At 36.6% G+C, this 24,176-nt stretch overlaps 1 protein-coding gene across 1 annotated transcript in view; it reads right to left on the bottom strand.

The window, feature by feature from the left end:
* Positions 1-10,072: 10,072 nt before the first annotated feature.
* Positions 10,073-24,176, bottom strand: part of DTHD1 (death domain containing 1) — a 53,869-nt gene continuing 39,765 nt past the window's right edge. Inside the window, exons 8-9 of the mRNA XM_006919067.1 lie at positions 14,458-14,515; positions 10,073-10,392 (exon numbers count right to left, since the gene is read on the bottom strand). Of these exons, the coding sequence (XP_006919129.1) occupies positions 10,073-10,392; positions 14,458-14,515 (378 nt within the window). The remainder of the gene's footprint in view (positions 10,393-14,457; positions 14,516-24,176) is intronic.

The following is a 24,176-nucleotide window of genomic DNA, read 5'->3' on the forward strand; positions in this document are numbered from 1 at the left end:
GAAATATCAGCGACATCTCACTATAATGCCATCTAGAATAGCAAAATGACATGAAAAGGTAAAATTTAACATACAGTTTAATTTGTCCAATCACGTAGCTTGATGTTTACCTGCTCAGGTGTGAAGATGATTAGAAATAAACTCCACTCAGCACCTCCAGTTCTGTTGCTACCAGGTCCTCAACAGCATTCGTACAACCAGAACGGTCCTTGTAGGTGGAAAAGGACTTGATCTTAAATTTTTTTTAATACTCATTTTTCAAGGAGTTCCTGTTTCCTGCCATGAACTCTTCATGCAGATAGAGGAAGCCCATACATTCTATTCGGAATCATGTTTTCCATTTAAAAGAAAATAAAATATATAATATTACAAAGGAGAAATTATATTGAAATACAGACCACAATGTATTTTTTAATTCAGTTATAACAACACATGGTCTTGTAATAACTCATAAAATAATAAAATCTAATGAGAGGAAAATAATATCATGTCAAAGTAGTGATATGCATAAACCATATTTTAAGATATCTGAAACAATTTTAAAGTGATATGAAAATATCTCTGATTTTTATTATGACCAAGTCAGATACTACTAATTCTGTTTGTTGCCTACATTCAGAGTAAAGGTATGAATGTAATTTTTTAACCCATTTTTTTTCTTTTTTTTATGAACTATGAATTCTAGCCAGAGATGCCTTTGAGATCTATGACCTCTAGATGAAGGAATGTTCTTCTAGAGAGCAGTGGTTCTCAAAATGTAATCCTTAGAAGAATAACATCACGGTCAACTGGAAACTTGTTAGAAATGCAAATTCTCAGGTCCTACCCCAGGCCTGCTGAGTCAGCACCTGCAGGTGGGGCCTGGCCAGATGCTGCTGCACTCATGTTTAGGAATGACTGTCCAGCAGTTCATTCTACTCAGAAATAGAATGCTTCCTGCATTAAGAAAAAGGCAGGCAAACAAAACACATAGTCAAGAACTGAAGCAAAATAGAGCCTTCTTAGAAGCCATGCAAAATACCTTGCATGAGAAGACACATACAAGAGTTATAGAACACTAGAAAAATATGAGAGATTTGAGACCATGAATTTCAAGAGTGGTGTATTGTTTCATATTAAACAACAACTTAACCATGTTAATGAGTATGTTGAGAACTGCTGAGTTTAACAGTGAAGGTTTTGATTGAATTTGAATAAATGAATGAATGAATGGTTTCATGATCACCTTTGTGTTATAGATATATATAGGGATGGAAGAATAAAAAGTAATATATATGCTATCCCAACTACATCCAATTCTTCATTTTCAAATGAAAAAAAAAAATTAAGATAGAGATATTAAGAAACTTGCCAAAAGTCAACAGTGAATTAGCTTAGGACATCCGACCCATAATCTAATATTGATACTTTCATATATGTCACAGAACGGTAGCTTCACAGCCTGTATTATGCAACATTTATATACTCTAATCTAGACACTTCTCCAAAAGGTAAAGTGGTTCCTCTGCAAGATTTTATAAACTAGGTAAAGAACTCCCTTAGAGCTGACTGCAGTATTCTATTCAATTACTAGGAGTGGCAATTTAACTTCTTTACATACTATTCAAAACAGTGCAAGCCCTAAACAAACAAGACATGAACAATTCTCTTCTAGAAACACAACTTGATACATTAATTGAAATGATGTTACTCAATCCAAAGATAATTACATTCCCAAATACATAAGAACAACAAAGAAGAAGGGGATTGTTTTCTTGAATGGATACATGTAATTCAATGTAACATGTTAAAATGAAAGAAAGAGAAGTTAAACCCGGATGCAGGGCATCCTGGCAGTAACTACGCATCATGAATAATGCAGTACACCTAAGGGAGACACTATAAGATCCATTCCTTAGGAAGCTTAGAATAATTTCTCATGGCAAGATTCCACTTCATAAAGCTGTAGATTGGGTGACCAGTTTGCTGCTTTTCTGACTAATTTTTTATTTGCGAACTTAGCAAACTTTCAAGATCATGTCGTTTAAACCCTTTTACATAGCATGTTATCCAAACCCCTGTAATACCAGGTAACATTTCATGTAGATCTTGAAATAGGGAAATAATTCTATAAAAATACAGGTTGTTTTCTGTTTTGTTTTATTTTTTAATTTAATGGCATTTTATTATAGATGTGTATTATGAATAGGGAAAATTAAAATTATTCATGAAGGCTTTGCTATAGAAGAATATTAAGGTTAAGTAAAAAAAGGATCTTGCACAAAAATTATAAAACTTGTCAAAAATATGTCAAATGGTCAAAGAATATTTAACCTATGCTACATACATAAGAACAGAGGAAAAGCATGAGTGAGGAGAGGTCAAGGTTATTGTAGGAAATATGTGCATTGAAATAAAAAATTATAATGAAAGTACCTTTGAATAGACTTTTGAGTCTCATGTAAAGGAAAGAATAAAGAAGTCTAGTCAACTGTTGCAGAGACCTGTATAGTCATAACAAAAAAAATTTTTTAATGGAATGTTTAAATTAAATGACTCATGGCAAAAAATATTTCATGTTCAAAGTTATAGATTATGGGTGGACCATTACTGCTACAAACCTTCACCAGATTCAACAATAATTCAATTAGTATATCTAAAAAAATTAATAAAATCAACAGAATAACTTTGAAAAGTAGATCCTTGAGGGGTCATGAAATCATAGAAAATAAAATCCATAAGCTCTGGATTTAGAAGGAAGTTTAGCAATCCTGTATTATAATTATTTTTTATCACGTTTCCTTTTTTTAGCCTTGCTTTTTATTGACTAGACATATTTCTAAACTCTGTCATCATATTTTCCTGCCTTCTCAAAGGAATAATTCTGAACATAAATTATACTTTATTAATGACTCAAAGTTGTCAGCCTAAAGGAGAGTCATATAACAAATGATCACATACCTAATGACTTGAAAAACACCAATTTATATGCTTATTTTTCTCATGTGTGAGAAGTCTGGCACATTTTAGCTAGCCCGTTGCTCAAGCTTGGTCTCAGAAGGCTGAATTCAAGGTGTTGGCCAGCTGCGTTCTCTTGTGGAGGTATAACTAGGAATTCTCTTCCAAGCTCCATTAGACTGTTGGCAGAATTCGTTTCCTTGTGGTTGCAGGACTGCAGTTCCCATTGTCTTGCTATCTATTATTGGGGACTGCTTTCTTCATCTAGAGGCTGCACTTAGATCCTTGCCATGTGACTCTCTGTCTCAGGAATTGATAAAATTTCTCACCTCAAATCTCTTTCATGCTTCAATTCTCTCTCATGTCTCCTTCTTAAACCAGCTCATAAGATTGGGAAGTTAAACTCATTATATTCACAGCCCTGGGGATTATTCAGAGTATGTATGACAGAAGAGTGGAAAATCTTTGAGGTCATCTTAGAATTCTGCCTACCACAGAGTTCTATAGAACAGTGAGAAAATAGCCTTTGAAATCAGAAAGATAGGGTGTTTAAAAACCTAACTGCACCACCTGGCATATAATAGGTGCTTAATGAATTTTTGTTGATTGAATTACGAATGAGTGAATAAGTGAAAGAATAGAGAATGTATAAATGAATGAAGTTATTTCAAAATCTACGGCATCATCATCAAGGAATGAAAAACAAAAGCACCTAATTGAAGGATACTTATGAGAATAAAAAGAAATTATATATAAAAAGCTCTTGGCACATAGTTGGCACTAAATAAATTCATAATCTTTCTACAGTGGCATGTTTGGGCTTTCTATTCCCGTAACGACTTCTAGTTTCCCCCGTTTGCTACAGCAGTCTGCTGTTAATAACAACAATTCTGATCTTTGCATTTTTGTGCCCCTTCTCATCACTTTTTTCTTCTTTTTGCCTCGCTCGTTTGATCATAGTCCAATAACACCGATAACCAATCGTGGTGTGTTCTTCCTTATGCGTGGTAAATTGTATCAATAAGGAAAATAGAGAGTTACAGCAACAAAAATATTTTTTACATGTATTTTTTAAGCTCTATGTCAAAAGTAGGCTCTGGATCTCTTCCATGTTCCAGGATCCAGGATGATGGAACAGCCTTGGCGGGGACATTGCTGCTCTCGAGCAGAGAAAAGACACATGGTAGAACTGCTCAATGGTTCATGAAGCTTCTGCTCACGCATGACACTCAAATTTTCTTGTGTACCCTAAATCATATGACCAAGGGTAACATCAGTATCATGGGAATGCGTACTCCTCCCACAAACACGAGCAGCAAATATTTGATACACTCCATCATGTTTTAGTGGCCATCCTCGCACAGTCTACTATTTTCCATTCTGCTGCCGATTTTCCTTTCATGTTCACAGTTGTTCTATCGTCAGTGTTGCTGGTTTGTGTTTTGTGATGCTTTGTGAAAGGGGGAATATTCAGCTTCTTTTGGTATTTATCTCAAGAAGTATATTATATTAGTAACATCACGACTAAAAATATTCTGAAAAATATCACCGTTGTTTTTAAATAATCATAATTCTGAGATTCATTTTTAATGTATGTCAGCCATTATATGTATTGATAAACCATAACAATACTCCATTCGGTCTTTCAAAAATTAGAAGGTAATCCTTTAGAAATCACATCAGTCAATAGCATTTATTGGAAAGTGAAGCGAATCAGAAGTACATTTATTCTATAGTACTGTCAGTAGTTTATACTTTCAATTTCTATTTCTAGACAGTTTCAAAAAAATTCCACACATCAGTTCCAATGATCAATAATAGATTGATTTGTTATTTCTATTGTTTTGCTTGAACAGAAGGTACAGTGTAACATAATGACCTGGATAAATGCAGCAGTTTCTATATACTTTATTTCTTCATGTCAAATGGGAATTACATGTTTGAGAATATTAGAGCAGAAGTTAGCCACAAAAACATGTACTATTATGTTAACAATATATTAACCATAGGACAAATTATGCCCTAAAACAATTTCATGAGTTTTTGAAAAGAAACATGCAAAACAGTTCTTTGATAACATAAAGGAATTTTTCTCTAGTCTCAGAGGTTTCCTTAAATTTCCCTGAGACACCAATGCCCTCTCGTGGTCGCATGTAGGCATTTGCAATGACTTCTTTTTTTTTTTTTTTTAACTTGTCTGGCACAGACAGGGAGGGCCTTTCCAGTGGAGCAAGGCCAGGGTCATTCAATTGTTGAGGCCCTCAGCATATGTAAAAATAACCAAAAATAAGTATAAAAAATAGAACATAACATCATGCATTTTAAAACTTTTTAGCCACAAAAAAATACAATGAAACATAATGCTGGTCTCTGAAATGAGAGAAAAAAATCAAATCAAAAATATTAATTTACAGTGTATGATTGAGTATGTAGTCTATTAATGGATTAGATTTAAAAATGTACAATAATTAGCTTCCAGGGAAGGCAGTTCATCTTTGTGATTGTGGCACAGCTATTTTCATTAGGAGACATTAATAAAACTCTATATTTGGTTCCTCTGCTAGCATAAGGCCTGGGTTAAGGGTTCCTTCTTTCCAACAATTCCTGGCCTCAGCTCCCAACCCCACCCTGCTTAGTCTTGTGAACACATAAATTGTCTCAAAAGACCACTATAAACTCAGAGAAAAAGACTTTTGTATTCATTGTAGCACAGAGTCTGCTCTGTTTCTTTGGTTCTGTGCTACTCTTCTGTGTTACTCTTGGTTCTGTGCTAACCATGGAAAATTAAAATTAAAATTAAGAGAGTGCTTTGGACAGGAAGTAAATACAGTAGGCAATGTCCTTAAGCTTCCACGTGTATAAGCATCACTTGAGGTATTCACTAAGAATAGCGATTCCTCAGGACTACAGACAAAGGTTCTGATTTAAAGGGCTGAGTCATGGTCAAGTAAAACTGAATTTTAACACTACAGGTTTTTTCTGGGTCCATTTGGCTAGAGGAATGATTCTTAAACCTGGCTGCGGAATCGACTGGGGAGCTTTAAAAATCTGATTCCTAGGATGAATCGTAGAGTACTTCAAATTTTTTTCAGGGTGAGTGCAGGTACCAAGTGCTGATTCTAACACACAGCCAATTTGAGAACCACTGGGCTAGAGCAGAGAAGCACAGCTGTCAGAGCTCAATCACCCTAAGTCTACAAGGTCAAGTTTATTGACATTGCAATGAGGGAGATTGCATGCCAAAGGAACAGTGGTATCTCACTAAACAAAGGCAAAGACAGAGTTATTTTAGGACATAGGAGTTGGATGGAGTTGAGTGTTTTGATGAGCTCAAAGGAAAATGGAGTTTGTGTAAATAGATCAACCTCATGTCTGCACCGCAAAGTGGACCCAGAGTCTTGTTTTCTTCGAAACATTAGTGTTGAGATAGATGTTCAATTTGTATCCAGAAAGCCTTTATCAGAAGTTCTGTATGTGGGCTATTGACTGAGATTGCTTTTCTGTGTCAAAGTGACTTAGATAAGAGAGGTATATTGCTTTTTTACTGATATGATTTCAAACAGCAAAGTTTCTGATAGTCTGTAATTTTTTAAAACAAATTTTCACAGTGTATAAAAAAAAGCAGCAGTAACTTAAAGAAGGGGACAATTTATAGCTGCAGTGTGTTTTGGGGAGAAATATTGAATCCCGTCAACTTTGCAGCTGGCTTCATCTGTGTCTGTTATTCCATTCTGATAAATGGCAGGGCAGATGTTTACAATCCAAGCTAAATTTTACCTTTTCAGACATAACATCTGCCTCCATAGAATTGCTTCCAGAAAGAAGATGGATCAGGAGAAGAGGATCCTAGCACATGAGCCTTTAGATGTTATTTATGCATTAATTCAGCAAAGACTCATTGAGTGTCTATTATGTGCTGTGTCTTGTGTGGAGTACTGCAAATTCAGTGATGAGCAAAATTCAGTCTCTGCCCTCAAGCAACTTGAGGTTGGAGAAAAACACAGATAAGTAGGCAATCACAGCAGAGCATAGAAGTGTTGTAACTAGTCTTAGGAACAGGTACCATAGACACATAATCCAGTTGAGTATTCAGGGAAATGGAAAAGGATGACTCATAGTTATGGAAGAAAGAGAACTGCTGGGGGTGGCTGGGGGTTGGGGCAAGGAGCCAGGGGTAGAAATTTGGAAGTAGAGGTAAAAGAATGTTAAAAACAGAATCATCTGGGCTTTAGTTCAGGCCCTACCACTGGGTGGTTATCACTGTAACTCTGAAATATAGTTTTTCTCATTTGTAAAGTAAGAATAACAAAAATAGGTGATACTAAAATTAATTATGGTATCGCTATGAAATAAGATTTATGTAGCTATTCAAACATTTAAAGATATTGGAAAATGCTCACAATTTAATAAAAGACAGTAATATTTTAAACTGTATATATAACACAGAAACAAAAGTGTGTAGGTTGCTATGGGAATATCAGTCAGAATCTCAATATGAAACATACTATACACTCACATTAAGAGTTTAGAGGAAGATTAGTCTCAAAACAGTGGGCAGCACTATAGGGGAACCACGAAGGATAGTGTAGCGACAGAGCTGTTACAACCACAGACCTGAAGCGGCAAGAGGAGGACCAGTTTCCAAAACTCAGAAGGGAGTTGCTGAGAGAGGAGAGCAATAGGTGAAAGACACAGCCTGGCCACAGTGAATTCGAAGGGAGGAAGAAAAGCCAACAGTCTAACTCACTCCCCTTCTTCCTCTCAGTCTCCTGCTGGGGCTCTATTACTCAAACCCAGCAGAAACCAGAGGCATTGCTGATGTGGTCTACCCAGGTCAGACCAGTAGGCAGAGAGCAGGGTGCACAAAGGTGGGGCATGGGTGTGACACGCCGAACACAAAAGGCACAAGCCCTGTATGTGACTGATTCCTTTGATTATCTAAGAGAGAGGAGGTGTTGAAGAGATGGTCCATTTTTTTCTTTATATACCTTCAAATTTTCTTACTTTTGCAATAATACAGGTATTTTTTTTCTAATTCTGGTGAAAAACTCTTGTCAGAGTATATATGTGAAGGAATGTGTTCCTGTGAAGGTATGTAAATGAGTGTGTGTGTGTGTAAGAGAGAGAAGGAGGTGAGAGTGGGGTGTGAGAGAGTGTGTTTGTGAGACTGTGTGTGTTTAAAGGTGTACAGATAAAGGGAGATGGTGTTCTTGCATATATGTATGTGGATAGCTGTAAATATGTATGTTATTGAGTATATGTGCATAAAAAGATGCATTCAAGAGGTGTGCGTGTGAGTTTGTAAAAGCATATGTGACAGTATACAAGTGGACCTGAGATTGTGTGTGTAAGGGATATATGTATGGGGTTGTATATGAATAAGTGTGTGCAAAAGGTGGGAGTGGGGTGTGCAGGAGGATGTGTTTGTGACAGAAGATGCGTGCATATGAGGACGCACAGGTGGATGTGAATCCAGCTCATTCGTGTGTGTAAAGGGTATATGTATATATGTTCAAATATTCTTGCTAGAAGTGTGTGGGAGGGGATGTGTGTGTAAGAGTGAGTGCTTATGGGGCTGTGAGGACATGGAGAAGGGATATAAGATGTGAGTGAGTGAAAAAGAGGTGAATGAGGGGATATGTATGAAGGGATTTCTATATATTAGTGTGTGTACAGATGAGCACATATGTGAGTGTATTTATATATGTAGAACTAGAAATATTTCCTGCCAGGAAGAAAGAAAAACTGCAAGAAAATACACCAAAATGTTTATAAGAGTAATCTCTAGGATTGAAATAAGAGGCAAATTTTGTCTTCTTTACTTTTTTGTTATTTCGTAGTCAGATAAACAATGAATATTTCAGTCTGTTTTCTTCATTTGAAGAACACATGAAAAATATTGTACATTTCTGGAAACATGTACCAAAAAAAATCATGACTAGTAAATGTTTCTTAATAGGAATGTTTTTTGAAAATTGAAATTCCCTTTTCCATTACATAACCAAATAGATATCTAAGTCAGCTCCTGGTTAATTTGCAGAAGGAAATCTTGACTTTAAATTTCAGAACCATATAAATGTTCAGTTTTTCATGTAATTTCATTAATTTCCAGGTATTCAATAATTGAAACCAATCGCTACTGCTGTTTGCAAGCCAGGGCTCTGGTAGTTCTGTGTTAATGAGTTGGTAAAACTATTGTCATGTCCCATTCACATCACCCTGTTTCAGGAAACTAAGGGGTTTTCCAAAGTCTCAGAGTTTATATACTAGGCATTAATAGGGAATATCAATGATAGAGGAGTTTTGGTAATTACTCTTTTTTCTTTCAGTTTTGTGGGTTTTTTCCTTTGTGTTTCTTCAACGATGAGCATATAGAGCTTATGTAATAAGGTTTCTGTCAAAAGATTTTAAAGCAGAGTTTTCACTCCTATGTAGGTGAAAGAGCCCTGAATTTTTTCACTGATACTTCATTTCCTCTGCGCTTGCCTCATTCCACTAATAATAAAATATGAGGTTTTCCCTATTCCAGACTACATTTTATTAAAAGAAAAGTTTACTGGCAGTTAATAGCTGAAGTGTTATTCTATTTTTAACTTACTTAGAGCTTGTCTGTTTTCTTAAAGCAATTTGCTATCATCAGCATCAAGTCTCTGCAGCCCAGTTTATTCGACCTTGTTACCTGTGGGCTCCACCCTATGCACCTCATGAGAATTCGTTGCTTGGAATCCTGGGTAACTATTTTACTTTTATGTAGATAGATAACAATGTGTTTTTATCTATATTGCTATTGTAAGTAATAATAAAAAGGAGTCTGTATATCATATCTTTCCTTTACACATAGAAAGCAACTTCAGCTATTAAACTGTGAACAGAGCAAACTCTATTAGAAATGCTATTAAGTTTGACTGAACCCGAGACAATCATGCCCGCAGAACATATGTCACTGAACTCTTGAAGAAGCACTCCAACCTAGGAATGCTTTTTACTGCTCCACCGCTTGTCTCAACAGCACACCTATCAAACGGATTCACTCCGAACAACATTTCTTGGAAACTGCTAGTAAAATGTTGACAGAAACGATCTTAAAATCAACGACGACCCTTAGTCTAGGGCAAAAGAAAAGAGCAACCCGGCTTTACTCCCCCGGATCGAACCACGGCTGTGGTTCGGTAAACACTCTGTTTTCCCACTTGAATCTGAGCTCTTCGGAAAGATCACTCCTGCCGATCTTGCGGAGATGACGAGCCAGCAGGCGAAGTTTATCAGTAGAATTCGGGAGAGATTTTTTCCAGAAGCCAAGAAATTCGTGGATCTGTTCTGTGAGGTCATCCGGGTTCTTCAGTCTGATGAGCTGAATGGTGCTGCGGCGAAGGGGGAGGGATGAGGAGAGAGCCGTGGCGTTTTCTTCCGAAAGCTCATCTGCCAGCCAGTAGAGCAAGTTTTCCCACAGGGTTTCTGTCAGGCATACGTGCAACAGTGGGCGTCAGGACTCTGTCCTGGAGGAGGTGTTCACCTAACCCTCCACACCTATGCACAGGAAATCTAAGGACTCTCCAGTTTGGCTTCTGAGCAGGAGAAAGATTTGGGACCACCCGGGGAGCCAGCTGAGAGCCTTGAATTTCTGGGGTCTTCTGAGGGAACCACCTAATTGCCGAGGGTTAGAAATGCTTCTCAAATTTTAACTTCCATAAGGCCTACGAAGGCTTATTTAAAATTGTTTTTAGCTTCTGCTCCAGATAGTTTAAGCAGAACTAGGGGCGGGGTAAAACAGCCTTTTTAGAAGCTCCAGGTAGTGCTGACCCTGGGGTCCCCAACCATACTTCGAGTAGCACTATATTAAAAGATATTCTTATGTTCAAAACATACTGCTCCTAATTAGTGCTAATCTGATATAAATTATATCGGCAGCTGGGCTGTCCTCACACACACCTCCAACTACAGACACACACAGACTCACCGAGATTCACTATGGAAAGAGTTGTGTGGGAGGTCTTTACACCAACACCTAACCCTGGCCTCTGGACTATTTAGAACCACAAATATCTCCTCTGGATACATCCCGTATGTTCAGCATACTTCTTCCCTTACCCTGTGACTCCCATCTACCACCTAAACTCATGATTCCATTTTTCTGTTATTATTTTTTTCAGTGTGTAACTCAGACCCAACACTTGTAGTGAATCCCTAAGCCCTACTCCTGTTTCCTTCCATATGTCAGCACGAGCCTGCATCGCCTTCTCCCACTCTGATGCTCGCTCCCATACCAGTTTCCCTGGTCTGGCGTGAATGAAGAATTCTACGTCTGCCACCTGTTACTCAGAGATTCCTGCCATGTGCCCCCTCACACAAATTGCCCCTGATTTTACGGAATTTACGCTTTTCCCTGAGGGCTACTCAGGACTTGGAGCCAACATTTCCTTGCTCTCCTTTGTCACTTTCAAACCAACATTCTGCTCCCATCATGCCGTGTATTCATGTTCATGTCCATACTACACAGGTAGCATCTTCCCCATCTACATCATCGATCTCTTGCCATCAACAGGTAGCATCAGTCGGCAACTCTGTTGATAATCAGTCACGCCACTGACCATGTGGTTCCTTAGTCTAGTCAACGTCAATGACCTGAGTGTGACTCCATATTAGAAACTGACTCTTGTGTCCAATCCTCAAGTTTCATCAACCAGAATTATTTCACTTCCATGGCCTCCATTTCTTAATATTACTGCCAATAATATTACTATCTGCTAAACTTCCACAGCCTCTGTTCCATTGCTCCTGCTTAATATGCTTCTTACCCCCATCACTACTAATACAGTGATTCCTTTGATGCCCACAGTCATTCAATCATCCCTACTGACTTTCACATACCTCTGTACCCATGCTGCTCCTAATGACCAGCTACATACATCGATGGTCTTGCATCCACCTGAAACTCTGTTGTCCTCTTCAGCTTTCATTGCTCTCAATCTGTCAATCCCCAAACCTCACCCTGCATTTAACTACTGGGCTGCCTGGGCTTATGACCTATGCGGCATGTAATTAATGACCTCCATGCTTTTTATACTATTTGAGCTCCTAGCAATTTACAAATCCATTAAAAAAAATCTTTTTCCTAAACTCAATTGAAAACTTTCTACAGCAATGACCCAAATCTCTTTTGCCATTCTTAAACCCCAGTCTCACCCTCAATCTGTTTCACTCAGTCAGTGTCTGAATCCTACTTTACCCAAAGCCATTTGACCTGTTCTCATAACCTTGTTTTCATTTTGAAACCATTTTCTTACAAAATCTCACTCCTCCATGTTTACCAGATTCCATCCCTCACTGTGTTTTTCATAAAGTAATATCCCTTTACACCTGTTCCTTCATCTCCTCCTCACCACAGGGTCTTGCCATGCTTCTCACAAACACTCTCAAGCCTCTTTCTTTGCTTCTGCTACTCTTTCAAGGTACTGAGCTATTTCTCCACTTCCCTTTACCATAAAAATCTTTTAATGCCTAATGGAACCTTGATACCTCGAGCTTATCACTATCAACTCCCTCCTTAAACTTTTACTTTCAGGGTTCTGTTCCCTCTTTTAAAATTCTATTGAAACCTTTCTTTACCATTTCCCTAGAGCCCTCCTAATTACTACTTACAACTGATTTTCGATCTGCATCTTCTCTGAAGCCACAAGGCATTTTTATTCCTTCCCTTGGGTTCCATGGCCTACCCACATTCTCCAATTCCCTCTCCTGCCACATACCTCTTTTTTCTCCTTTGTTGACTCTCCCTGATAATGCTGAATTACTGCTTTCTCTCTCAGGCCTCTTCTATTTGGGTCCTCTCCCCTCAATGAATTAATCAACTCTCATTGCCTCACCTATTCATTTCCTCTTTGTGAAATAGCCTAGATCTACTTTATGTTCATCTGTGGCTTCGTTTTCCTAAATCCTGCTAGAACATTTGCAATATTCATCTCCTAGTTATCTTTACCAGTATAGACCACAGCCATTTCAAACTCCATATTTCTCAAATCAAAATCAACTTTGACCTTTCTCTCTTTCCACCACCTGATCCTTCACTCTGTTCACTTTCCTGATAAATGTGACCACTCAGCCGAGTAAGCTACAACATGTAATATTCAAAGCCTGTTTCTTAACTCATGTACCCAGTCCTATTGGTTCTAACTCTAAACATGTGTCAGGTATTGCCCCCAATTTCCAGCCTTACTGACTCAATCCTAATTGTGACCTACCCCTCTTTTCTGGAGTATTGCATGAACCGGGGTCTAACTCATATCCACACTATCCATTTTCACTGACTTCAGTGTTCCACACAACTAATAAAGAGAAGTTTTCAGTCTAATCTGATCTCATTTGTTCCTGTTTATAAACACTCGTAAACTATTGTCTAAATGTCTAAACTTAGCATTTAAAACTTTTTATAGTTTTATGTTGCTCTGATCTTATCAACCATCATCCTTCCTGCAGCAGCTGAGATGGCATTGGTCGAGAAACAGCACATTGTATAACAGACTAGGACTTCTGGGTACACATGGGAACGTTTGGAGAAGCCTGTGCTGTCTGGTGGTGTAACGACAGTAGTGAGAATGCTTTTATTTCAACATCAAATTATTCAAAACTTAACAAACTTGCTGGGCTTTCATCTACTGTTATTATTTTGGTTTGGTTTGGTTTGGTTTGGTTTGGTTTGGTTTGGTTTGGTTTGGGGTTTTTTGGAGGGGGTGTTGGCTTTGGTGTTTTGTGTTTCTGTGTCACCTGCTCTCTCTTTGAAAATAGTTTTATATCTCCAAGAGGGTATATAACACTAAGATTTATTCCCATCCTACTCTCTTCTAATGTAATTCAGTAAAACCTGCAGATATTCTATATAAATTCATAAAGATAACCCCTGAATGGAAAGCCGTGTCATCAGTGGTGGGACTGACACCATAGCAAAACAAACTCACTTATATCTTTTGAAGACCAATAAAGTGTCACAGTAGTAACTATTTACATCACAAAAGAGTTACTTTTAAGGCTAAAATAGAATAAATGCATCAAATTCTACCCTGAAATAGCTATGTCATTATTATGTAATTGATTTATTCATAACCACAATCAAATATCACAGGCTTCTTTTGTGTTTTCCTACCAGTATACCTCTATTTAAAGTGTATTGCCCTCAAATGTAAATTTGAACTGACCATACTTTAAGATTTACAATTTAATAGCCAACACTTCAAAAAAACTTTAGTGGCCTATTTACCAAAGTAAGTAGTTACAAATTATCTTAGTAAAATAATACGTAGTAGGGTTCATACTTCTTGTAGATTTTAACAAAATTTTAATTATGTCTACATTCAAGTATGTTTTGGTCTATTTGGGCATGACTTCCAAAGGAAAACTCATTTATTAGGCTGATAAACCTAATGATTGTTTAATTGCAAAGTTATCTATTCTGTTTTATAAAAAGATTTACATAAAATATAAAATAAAAAATATAAGAGAAAAAAAAGCGCTGCTATAATTTCTCACCTAGAGGATCTGTAGAAATTCTTTTGGTACTCTGTGGACGGTTGATTAATTTTTCATGCTATTGAGAGAAAGGGACACAAAGTAAGTAGAAGAAATCATTAATTTGTGAACAAGTTACAAACAAAAACTCATCCAGACCTCATCCCTGTTTGAAATAATTCCTAAATTGCATACTTTGCAAAATTGGATTGCATATTCGTGCGTGCATGCTCAGCAATTGCTTTCCTAAGACAAGGCAAAATATATTAACCCAAATCTTCTAGAAAATTTAAATTTAAGAATACACATTTAAATATTATGATAGCAGTCACATTATCTGTTGGTAAACATTTTTTCCAGCTAAAATGTAAACCTATTATAACCAGCAAACCTCGAACAAGCTGCTTCCTTGCTACAGATGCCGTATTTGGGAAAGCCCTCACGGAGCAGGGCCCTGCTTCAACATTAAGCGCAGGCCTAGAACCTCATGGGCACCAAAACAACAGTCTTTGTGAATAAGTGAATGAATCGATGTGCATACATGATGCTGAGAATAATCAAGTCTTTGAGCAGATATTATTCTAAAACCAGTATTTAATCAAGAAGGAATCAAATATATCGTCATAACTTTTTTACACTGCAGAATGATTTGTTATCGGTTAATATGGGATCATTGGAAACAACACAGGAGATAAAGTAAAAACATCTGGGTTTGGAAACCTGTTCAGTGCTCTGGAAAATTTATTTATCTCCTCCATCTCAGCTCTGATATTTGATTTATTAAACATAAACACACATCTTATAAAACCTAATACACAAATGTTCATAACAGCCTTACTGTAATACCCCCAAACTGAAAATAATTAAAATTTTTGCAGTTGGTGAGCAAAATATGATACATCCACACCATGAGAAATTATTCAGTAATAAAAAGGATAAATCATTAATACATGCAACAACTTGCATGGACCTCAGGGGATTATGCTGAGTGAAAAGTTCCAGTTTCAAAAAGTCATATATTCTAGGATTCCATTTATATCACATTCTTGAAATTACAGAATTATAAAGATGTAGAACAGATTAGTGATTGCGCCTATAGAAAGGTAGCACAAGGGAGATTTTTGTGGTGATAGGATAACTCTGTATCTTGAGTGCAGTGGTTACACAAATCTACACATGTGATAAAATGGCATAGAACTCTACACACACATTGTATCAATGTCAACTTTCTGGTTTTAATATTATATAACAGTTATAAAAGATGTAACCACTGAGGAAAACTGGATGAAGATGACATCAGACCTCTCTGTAATATTTTTGCAACTTCCTGTGAATCTATAATTATTTCAAAGTAATTTTAAAAACTACTTCATGGTGATGATATGAGAAGAATGTGAGGTCTCTGTGCTAATATATAGCATGTTACCCAGTTCATAATGAGCACTCAAAACAATTTGATTAAATTTGAATATCATATTTGTAGGAATTGTTATCATTGATATCAAATAAACATGTATATAGAACTTCCATTAAGAAGTTTTAACAGGAGACGATGAACAACATAAAAATAATATAAGTTCTAATATAATAATACTGTAGCACTATAAAATAAGTGCATAGAATTTTCAATACATCAACTATGTGCTTATTCCTCTAAAAAAATTGAGAGAAATACCAATTTAAATAGTGCAGCAGATTCTATCATTCCCATCGAAGGGCATATGTACTGGACTGAGCCTGGGACAAGAGAATACATTGCATTTTTTCTTTTCTTTGTATAAATACCTCCCATCCCCCAGTTATTCTTTCTCCAGAGATGAGTCATAGCATCTCGACACATTGAGGGCGATTCTAGTGTTTAAATATACGTATTTTTCACATGCATAAAAGTTCAAGTCAGGTCCTTCATGTGACTACACAGCCATAGGAGCAGTGGATTGTGGCGGCAGCAGCACAGGAAATTCCTGGCCCTTCTAGACTTCCAGGCACTGTGTTGTTCTCCTACAGGGCCTCCTTATTGGAGATTTTCAATAATCTCTTCCTTCCCCCACTTTTTTTTTCTTTTATTGCATGATTTTTGTCTGTGCACAATTTTTGCGTTTCACAGTACCTTTTAAATCTCACTGATGATTAGGGTCAGTTCTAAGCCAACCAAGGAACCCTTTGCTTGCCCTATGTAGTGTCACCTCCCACAGAGTCCCTGTGTCTACACGTGGTTTCCTGGATGCCTTCCTTGTTGGCACTGGCTCTAATTATTCTCTACTTTCCTCTCTTTCCTTCTATTAAATGGCGCTATTCTGTTGTAACATCTCAGGTTCTACTATTTGCTAAAGAAAGGTTTGTTATATCTCTCAGGTAACCTGACTTAAATCTTTCCACAATTTTACACACATTTTGAAGTGCTAAGTGGAAATAATGACATAAAGTTATGATATCTTTTAATCCTATAGTATATTTTAATCCTATAACATATTTTAAATTATAACTTGGGTGCTCACTTATTTCAAGGGCACCCACAATAAAACTATTGCTATTTGTCAGATATAGAAATAATAAGTGATGGAATTTTCCTCTTTAATTCCTACTTACCTTCCATTTCTTTGATGTCTCCTGCAGAACCAGTTGTAATAACATGCTGAGGACTTTCTGATGCTTGAAGCACCATCTAATATGGATGCCTGATGGCATTACAGCTAAACGTCAGTGTAATACAACCAACAGTAAAAAAAAAAAATGTCATGCTGATGTTATTATTTTTTATCATTTACCCTAAGGCACTTATGCATGAAGAGAATTTCACAAGTAATTATAATATTGTACGGCAAGAACTCCATGCAGCCTTAACCCTCACATTCTTCCCACTTCCACACACTTATTGTAGATTTTTCTGGTAAATGAGTCATTTATTTTGCAGTTAGAAGATATAGAAGTGAAAGTGGTATGAATAATAATACATCAAGGAAGTACATGTACTCATTATATTTCTGTGTACCTTTAGCATGGGTTTTACCATAAGCCTTTTAGATACCATGACTAAATACCGGTTTTCACTGTTTACTCTGTATTTATTTTACATAGAAGCCTCTTCAACTAAGTAATAGTTGCCATTTGCTTAAGCTTAGTTCATTTATTGCATCATAATAGTAAACTGTATATTCTCAATCTTTATAATGTACAACTCCTAGGGAAGTATTAATGGTTTTACGTTGTAAATAAGATAGGATATTGATCAAAGAAGCAATCTGGTACAAAAAATTAACGTTAGCATAAAAACTGTGTGCTGCAATTATGGGTCCAACTAACATAACCACAGATCAAATAAAAGCTTGTATCAGTACTGAATGAGGAAAAACTGGCCTACACTTCGGGTTTCCATCAATGCATGTAAGAAGCTGGATGTTGCCTCTCTGTCCTAACGAGTGAAAAGTTGAACTGAAAAATCAGCAACTCTCCTTAGATCTGTAAGAGAAGCAAGGTCACAGGGCAAACCTCCACTCGAAATTGAAAGGTAAATACAGAATGACAACTTTCTGAGAGTAAACCTAGAAGCACAAACCACTGGGGAACTAGGGCCAGGGAAAGGAAACCTGAGCTATACTTGACAAATTACTGGAGGGTTAATGCGGACAAGTCTGAGGGTTAAAAAACTCCAGGAGGACCCAGTCAAGAGTGCTCCTACTCTTTTGTGAATTTTACCTCCAGGAGCTCAACTAAGTTTCATAATGAATATCAGAAAAATAACATTGTACTTCCAGCAAGCAGAGGTGAAAAGGAACCATTTTGGAATACACCAGAGCATTCTGTTCTTCTTAACGAGTTGTGCTCTCAGAAGAAACTATCTAACCAAAGCCTAACTCATAGGGTTTTATTAGCACCTAACTGACCTTGAGGAAGGGACATACCCAACTCCAGTCCCCTTTAACCACCCTGTCCCCCTGAGTGGGGACTTAGGGAGAGGACTGAGAATCACATGTGAAATTCACAGTCCAGAAGTATAGTCTCACTAAAGACTGAGACCTAATCACTGTGCTATAGAACCCTTTCCCTCTGCCACACCTCTCCACCACACCACTAAAAGCTTATTTACGGAAGTTTCTTTTACCTGGTACATCATGTTTGGCTATTAAGAACAAAATTACAAGATATACTAAAAGGCAAAAAATAAAACAAAACAAAAAACAACAACAACAAACCATGTTTAAAGAGACAGAGCAAGCATCAGAACCAGACTCAGACATGGCAGGGATGTTAGAATTATCAGACTAGGAATTTTTTAAAACTATGATGAATATGCTAAGGGTACTAAATAGAAAAAGTAAACAGCATACAAGAACAGGTAGACAATGTAAGCAGAAAGATGGAAATTCTAAGACGTACAAAGAAATGCTAGATATCAAAAACATTGTAACAGATATGAAGAATGCCTTTGATGGGATTATTAGTAGATAGACAAGCCTGAGGAAAGAATTTCTGAGCTTGAGGATATCTCAGTGGAAACCCCAAATCTGAAAAGCAAAGAGTTTTTTTTTTTAAAAAAAAAAGAGAGAAAAACAGAATATCCAAGAATTGTGGAACAACTACATATATATAATAGAAATTCTGGGAGATGAAAGAGAGAAACAAGAAAAATATTTGAAATACTAATGAGTGAGAATTTCCCCAAATTAATGTCACACACCAAATTGCAGACACAGGAAGGTGAGAAAATACCAAGCAGGATAAATGTCAAGGATTGAGCTAGACGTGTAACTATATTATTTCATTTCAAACCCCTAAAGTAGTTTGAAGTATAGTATTCTCGATTTCATAGATGTACCTTCTCCAATTTTGAAATTCAGGTCTGTCTAAAGCCCTAACTTAAACCACAAATAAAATTGCCTCCAGAAAATATCAGCTACTATTTTTTTGTTGTTATTTACCGTGTACTAGTAATCACTCTAACAACTGAAAGTATATTACATAATCTTGGAATAGCCTATAACTTTACGAGGTAGTTGTTATACCTACTTTACAAATGAAAAAACTGAGATTTAAAGAGATAAGATAACTTGACACAAAACATGCAGTAATGACAGATATAATATTTAAACTAACATTTGTAAGACTTTACATCCTTTATAATTTCTGAGTGTGTAAAGTGTAGGTCGTAAGGCAGGACTTTCAGAAATTCCAGCACCTCTTGCCCAATGCTCACCATTCACATGTATCAAATTTATTTCTTCAAACTTGGAGCCAGTATTGTAAGGAGGAAAAGAGCTCATCTTCTAACCATTCTATTTATTAACCTTGTGATTGTAAAGTATTCCCTTTATGCCTCACTTTTCTCATTTATAAACCAAACATGATAATTGTACCTGCTGCACAGTGCCATTGAAGGAAGCAGTGTAACATAGAGCAGGGCATCATAAGTCACCCCTCTCTCACAGATTCAACTGAGGATCAAAAATACTTGGGAAAAGTTTCATTGTTGCTGACATGTGTTACGTAGTTAGGCCTATGATGGCTGTGTCTGTACTGAACATGCACAGACTTTTTTTCTTGTCGTTATTCCCTAAACAATGCAGCATAACCACTATTTACATTTCATTTATATTATATTAGGTACAATACATAATCTAGAGATGATTTAAAGTATAGGCGAGGGAGGATGTATATAGTTATATAGGTTATACTACGCCATTTTATGTAAGGGACTTGAGCATCCTTCGATTTGGTATTTGTCGGTGTTCTGAAACCAATCCCCCAGGATATTAAGGGATGAATATAAGTGCTCAAAATAATAGCTGTTATTAGTTAATGTTTTTCTTTAAAATTACTTGTTTTACCTATACAACTACATTTTTAGAAGAAACTCATATGTATTTCAACTCTAAGTGGAAATACAATTTAACTTGCGTAAACAAGTGAAACTTTAAAAATAAATACAATTAAAATGATATTATTAAAATCTGTTGCCAGCCAAGATCTCTGAGCTTGAGAGTTGCTCTCTGCTTGTTAACAGGGGAGCTTTGCAAGTGTTAGAAGTGAAAACATGCTAATACCAACCTGAGATCTACTTAGAAGATCAAAGAAAGGATTAAAAAAAGAATAACTTCCTCACCATGTGAATCCATTTTATTGAAAGCTAGTCTATAATTATTGTGTTTAAAAAGAGAGAGAGAGCACTTACAATTCTAAAACTTTGGAAAAAATATTATTGAACAACCCCTTTTATTTACTGGGAATCATATTTTTTACTGTATTTTAGTTCTTTTTTTATTGCTTGTGGTTATAGCTTATTTTTGTTATTTTAAACTATAGAGAAAATTATCAGAGCATGTGAGTTGGTAAGTCATCAACAAAAAGTAAGGAATATGAACTCATAACATAAGCCAGAGAAAGCTGAACCTTCATTCCATTAAAGGGAGGGCAGTCATTTCTGCTTTGAAAATGAGAACCTATGAGCTAATGTCACTGTGTGGATAGAACAGGGGCACTTACTGGGCTGTTCAGAAGTGACAATGCTTTTAAAACCAAGAAGTGACAATGCTTTTAAAGCCTCCTTCTGCCCCAGGAGGTGAAAAATACCAGGTAACTAAGGAGACCACCACCCAAGGCTATGGCAACTTTATTCCAAAGCTTAGTTTCAGCAAAAGGTATAACCACTCTAGGTCTCTGAAAGATCTAGATTTGTCAAATACCCTGAAAGGACAAAGGATACGAGAAGAAATATGACAGAGAATTAAATGTGGTAGACATAAAGTAAGCAAGGATCTGACTTGCACAAGGAATAGGAGGAGGTGGAACAGCATAAACGAGTAATGACCTTGAAGTCTGGGTCCTAGTCTAGCCTTTGCCCTGTGAAGTCATGCAAGTTGAGGCAGGACATCTAAACCGTCTAACTTGTGAAACAGAGATGATGGTTTCTACCTCTGAAATATACTATGAGGGTAGATCGAGATAATGTCTGTAAAGGATGTAAACTGAGAATTCAATAAATGGTAGCAGACACACAAAACAAATGTAACATGTGGATATTTTTAGGACCCTATTTTTGAACAAATTAACCACAAAAAGAAAATGAAAAAAAAAAAGTAAGTAGGTGAATGTAGAACATGCCTGGGTAGTAGATGCTATTAAGTAATAATAGCTAATTTTATTAGGTGTAGAAATGGTATTGTGTCTTTTTCTTTAAGTTCTTACCTCTTACAGAAACATAGAGAATTATTTACAAGTAAAGTGATATAATAGCTGTGATTTGCTTTAAAATACTCAAACGACAACAAAACCCAGGGGGATTAGATGAAATAAGAATGGCAGAAAATAAAGGCAGTTGGTCCATGGAGGTTCATTGTATAGTTTCTCTATTTTTGTGTGTGTGCCTTTGAAAATTTGCACACACACACACACACACACACACACACATAACTTTTAAAATATAAAAGATACCAGCATCAGTCAACAAATACCCTACTGTTTTCATCATGGATATTATTATAATTGTTCACTCAGTAGGATTTGAAGGCTTGGACAGAAATGCTTGGCCAGACACAATAAAAGAAAGGTCTTCCACATCAGAAGAGCAGCATAAACCCACAGAGAAGTAAGATTACTGGGGAATAAAATAAGAATCAAGTTCAGAGGAAGAAGAGCTGACCCAAAGTGGTCTAACTTGGAGATAAATCTAGAAATTAAGCATTTTTATAAGTGAAATCAGACTGCTACCAATTCCTAAAGTAATACAGATCTATGTCTTTATTCAGCTCAGATCTTTCTTGGTTTTAAACCCATGCAGCCAAACCTACCGTTTGGTTCTTTACTATTTTTTTCAATTGCTTCTTTGATTATCGTTTTTGAGGTTTCACTCTGTTTATGGGTTTTTCAAGAGGAAGGGATTAAATATCTCTCAGCCTTTGAAGAAGTCAGTCACAAAAGGACAAAGCTTTAGGTCCTTGGTAACCAGTTATAACAATTCAAGAAACCCCAACTGATCTAAGGAACTGGGCCAGATAGAAGGATGGGGCTCTCAGAGATGGCTGCAGATATTAAGTGAGCAAGGATCTGGACAATTTAGAAAATCTGTATGGAATATACATGGAGTCAGTAAAGAAAAGTTAGTTGTCGAAAGCAGTCTGTAATAGATAAATCTCATTTCTAAATTAATGTCTCCGGTTTCATTTATATACCAAATGTCAAAGCAGTTGATATACCATATGGGGTTGTGATGAGGATTAAATGACAATGTATATAGAGTACTTCAAACATGCCTGGAATTTAACAAGCCCTCCATAAGTGCTATTGCTAATATGCTCAAGAATCGCTCATTATTCCAAGCAATTCTGTAAAGGCAGATGCCTTTGATCCATAAATGCAGCTATGTGGGAGATACTATTGATTTTTAAAGCAGCTCTACAATTGAAGATACACAACACTGTTAGCTTGCATAAACGTCCACCTCCTCTCTTTATTGTTCTACTTTTAAATTATAATCCCAACATTTTTATTAATCCTGAAGACCTGTCAAGGTACCTATTCAAATTAGAACATAATTCTTTCTAGAATATTCTATTTAAAAAATTTCTGAGTTTGTTTTTGTTTTGTTTTGTTTTGTTTTGTTTGGCTTATAGACAGGAACAGCCTTTTGAACAGAAACAGTGTGATATGAACGTTGCCAGGAAAGGCCTGGATAGCCACATCTTCCTCCCAAGGTCTTGCCGCAATGTGTGAAATCCCCACATTAGTCATTCCTTTGAAGGCATGAAAAGCTTCTGCTAAGTGTAGCTGTTAGCTGGGGAAGGATTAAGGTAAAGATTTTGTCAGCTAATGACACCACCTTCAACTGCTTTATCAGTTTGTCCAGCATGCATTCATTTGTTAATTAAATCAGCACAACAATATCGAATGCATACTAGGAGATGAGAGGATAAAAATGAGCTATGCTCCCAGCCCTGAGGAACTCAGTCACAAAAAAAGAAACAGTAGGTATCATAGTTAAGAGTACCCGTCTTGGAATCAGAGGAACTTGAGTTCAATCAGTAGCTTTACCTTTCTTTAGCTGTTTCCCCTTGAACAAACCTCTCTATGCCTCAATTTCTTCAACTACCTACCTTTTCAGTAAATGAGTTGATATATGTAAATGCTTTATCAAGTTACTAGCAGGGAATAACTTAATAAATATTAGTTATTATTATCATTACCATTTTTATATATATTCAAAGTGCTTTGATTGTAGTTACAGTGCCGTACCTAATTCTGCCTGGGAAATTTAAAGGCTTCTTCTGAAAAGGTGATAATGGAGCTAAGTGTGGAGTCACTGCTGTCACAAAGGCAGCTGTGGAAAGAGTCTCTGAGGCAGTTAAGACCGTAACATGTAAAGGAAGTGAGATCTTAAGTAGAACTGGAACAAAAGCTGCTAGTTAGGTAAACGTAATATGAAGGGGTTGTGGGGGTAATATGAAGGGGTTGTGAAGGGCCTTAGAGTAAATGGCTTGGACTTTAATCAATAGATACAAAGTGCCAGTTGAGAAGTTTCAGGAGAAGATTGATAAAATCGTATTCGTTTTTCAGAAAAAACACCCTGTCAGTTGTATAGCCTAGAGCAGAAAATGGGGGGCCGGTGATAGGTCTTCAACAAGGAAGTTGCAATCATCTATTGGGCAGGGCAATGTTAAGGGGAATAGAGATGAAATGCAAGTTTAAGCACAATTCCAAAGTAAATTCAGCGAAATACTGTGTTGTGTCATAGGACCATAGCTCAGACC

This window comes from Pteropus alecto, unplaced genomic scaffold, assembly GCF_000325575.1.
Source record: "Pteropus alecto unplaced genomic scaffold, ASM32557v1 scaffold5, whole genome shotgun sequence".
In the NCBI taxonomy this organism is placed as follows: Eukaryota; Metazoa; Chordata; class Mammalia; order Chiroptera; family Pteropodidae; genus Pteropus; species Pteropus alecto.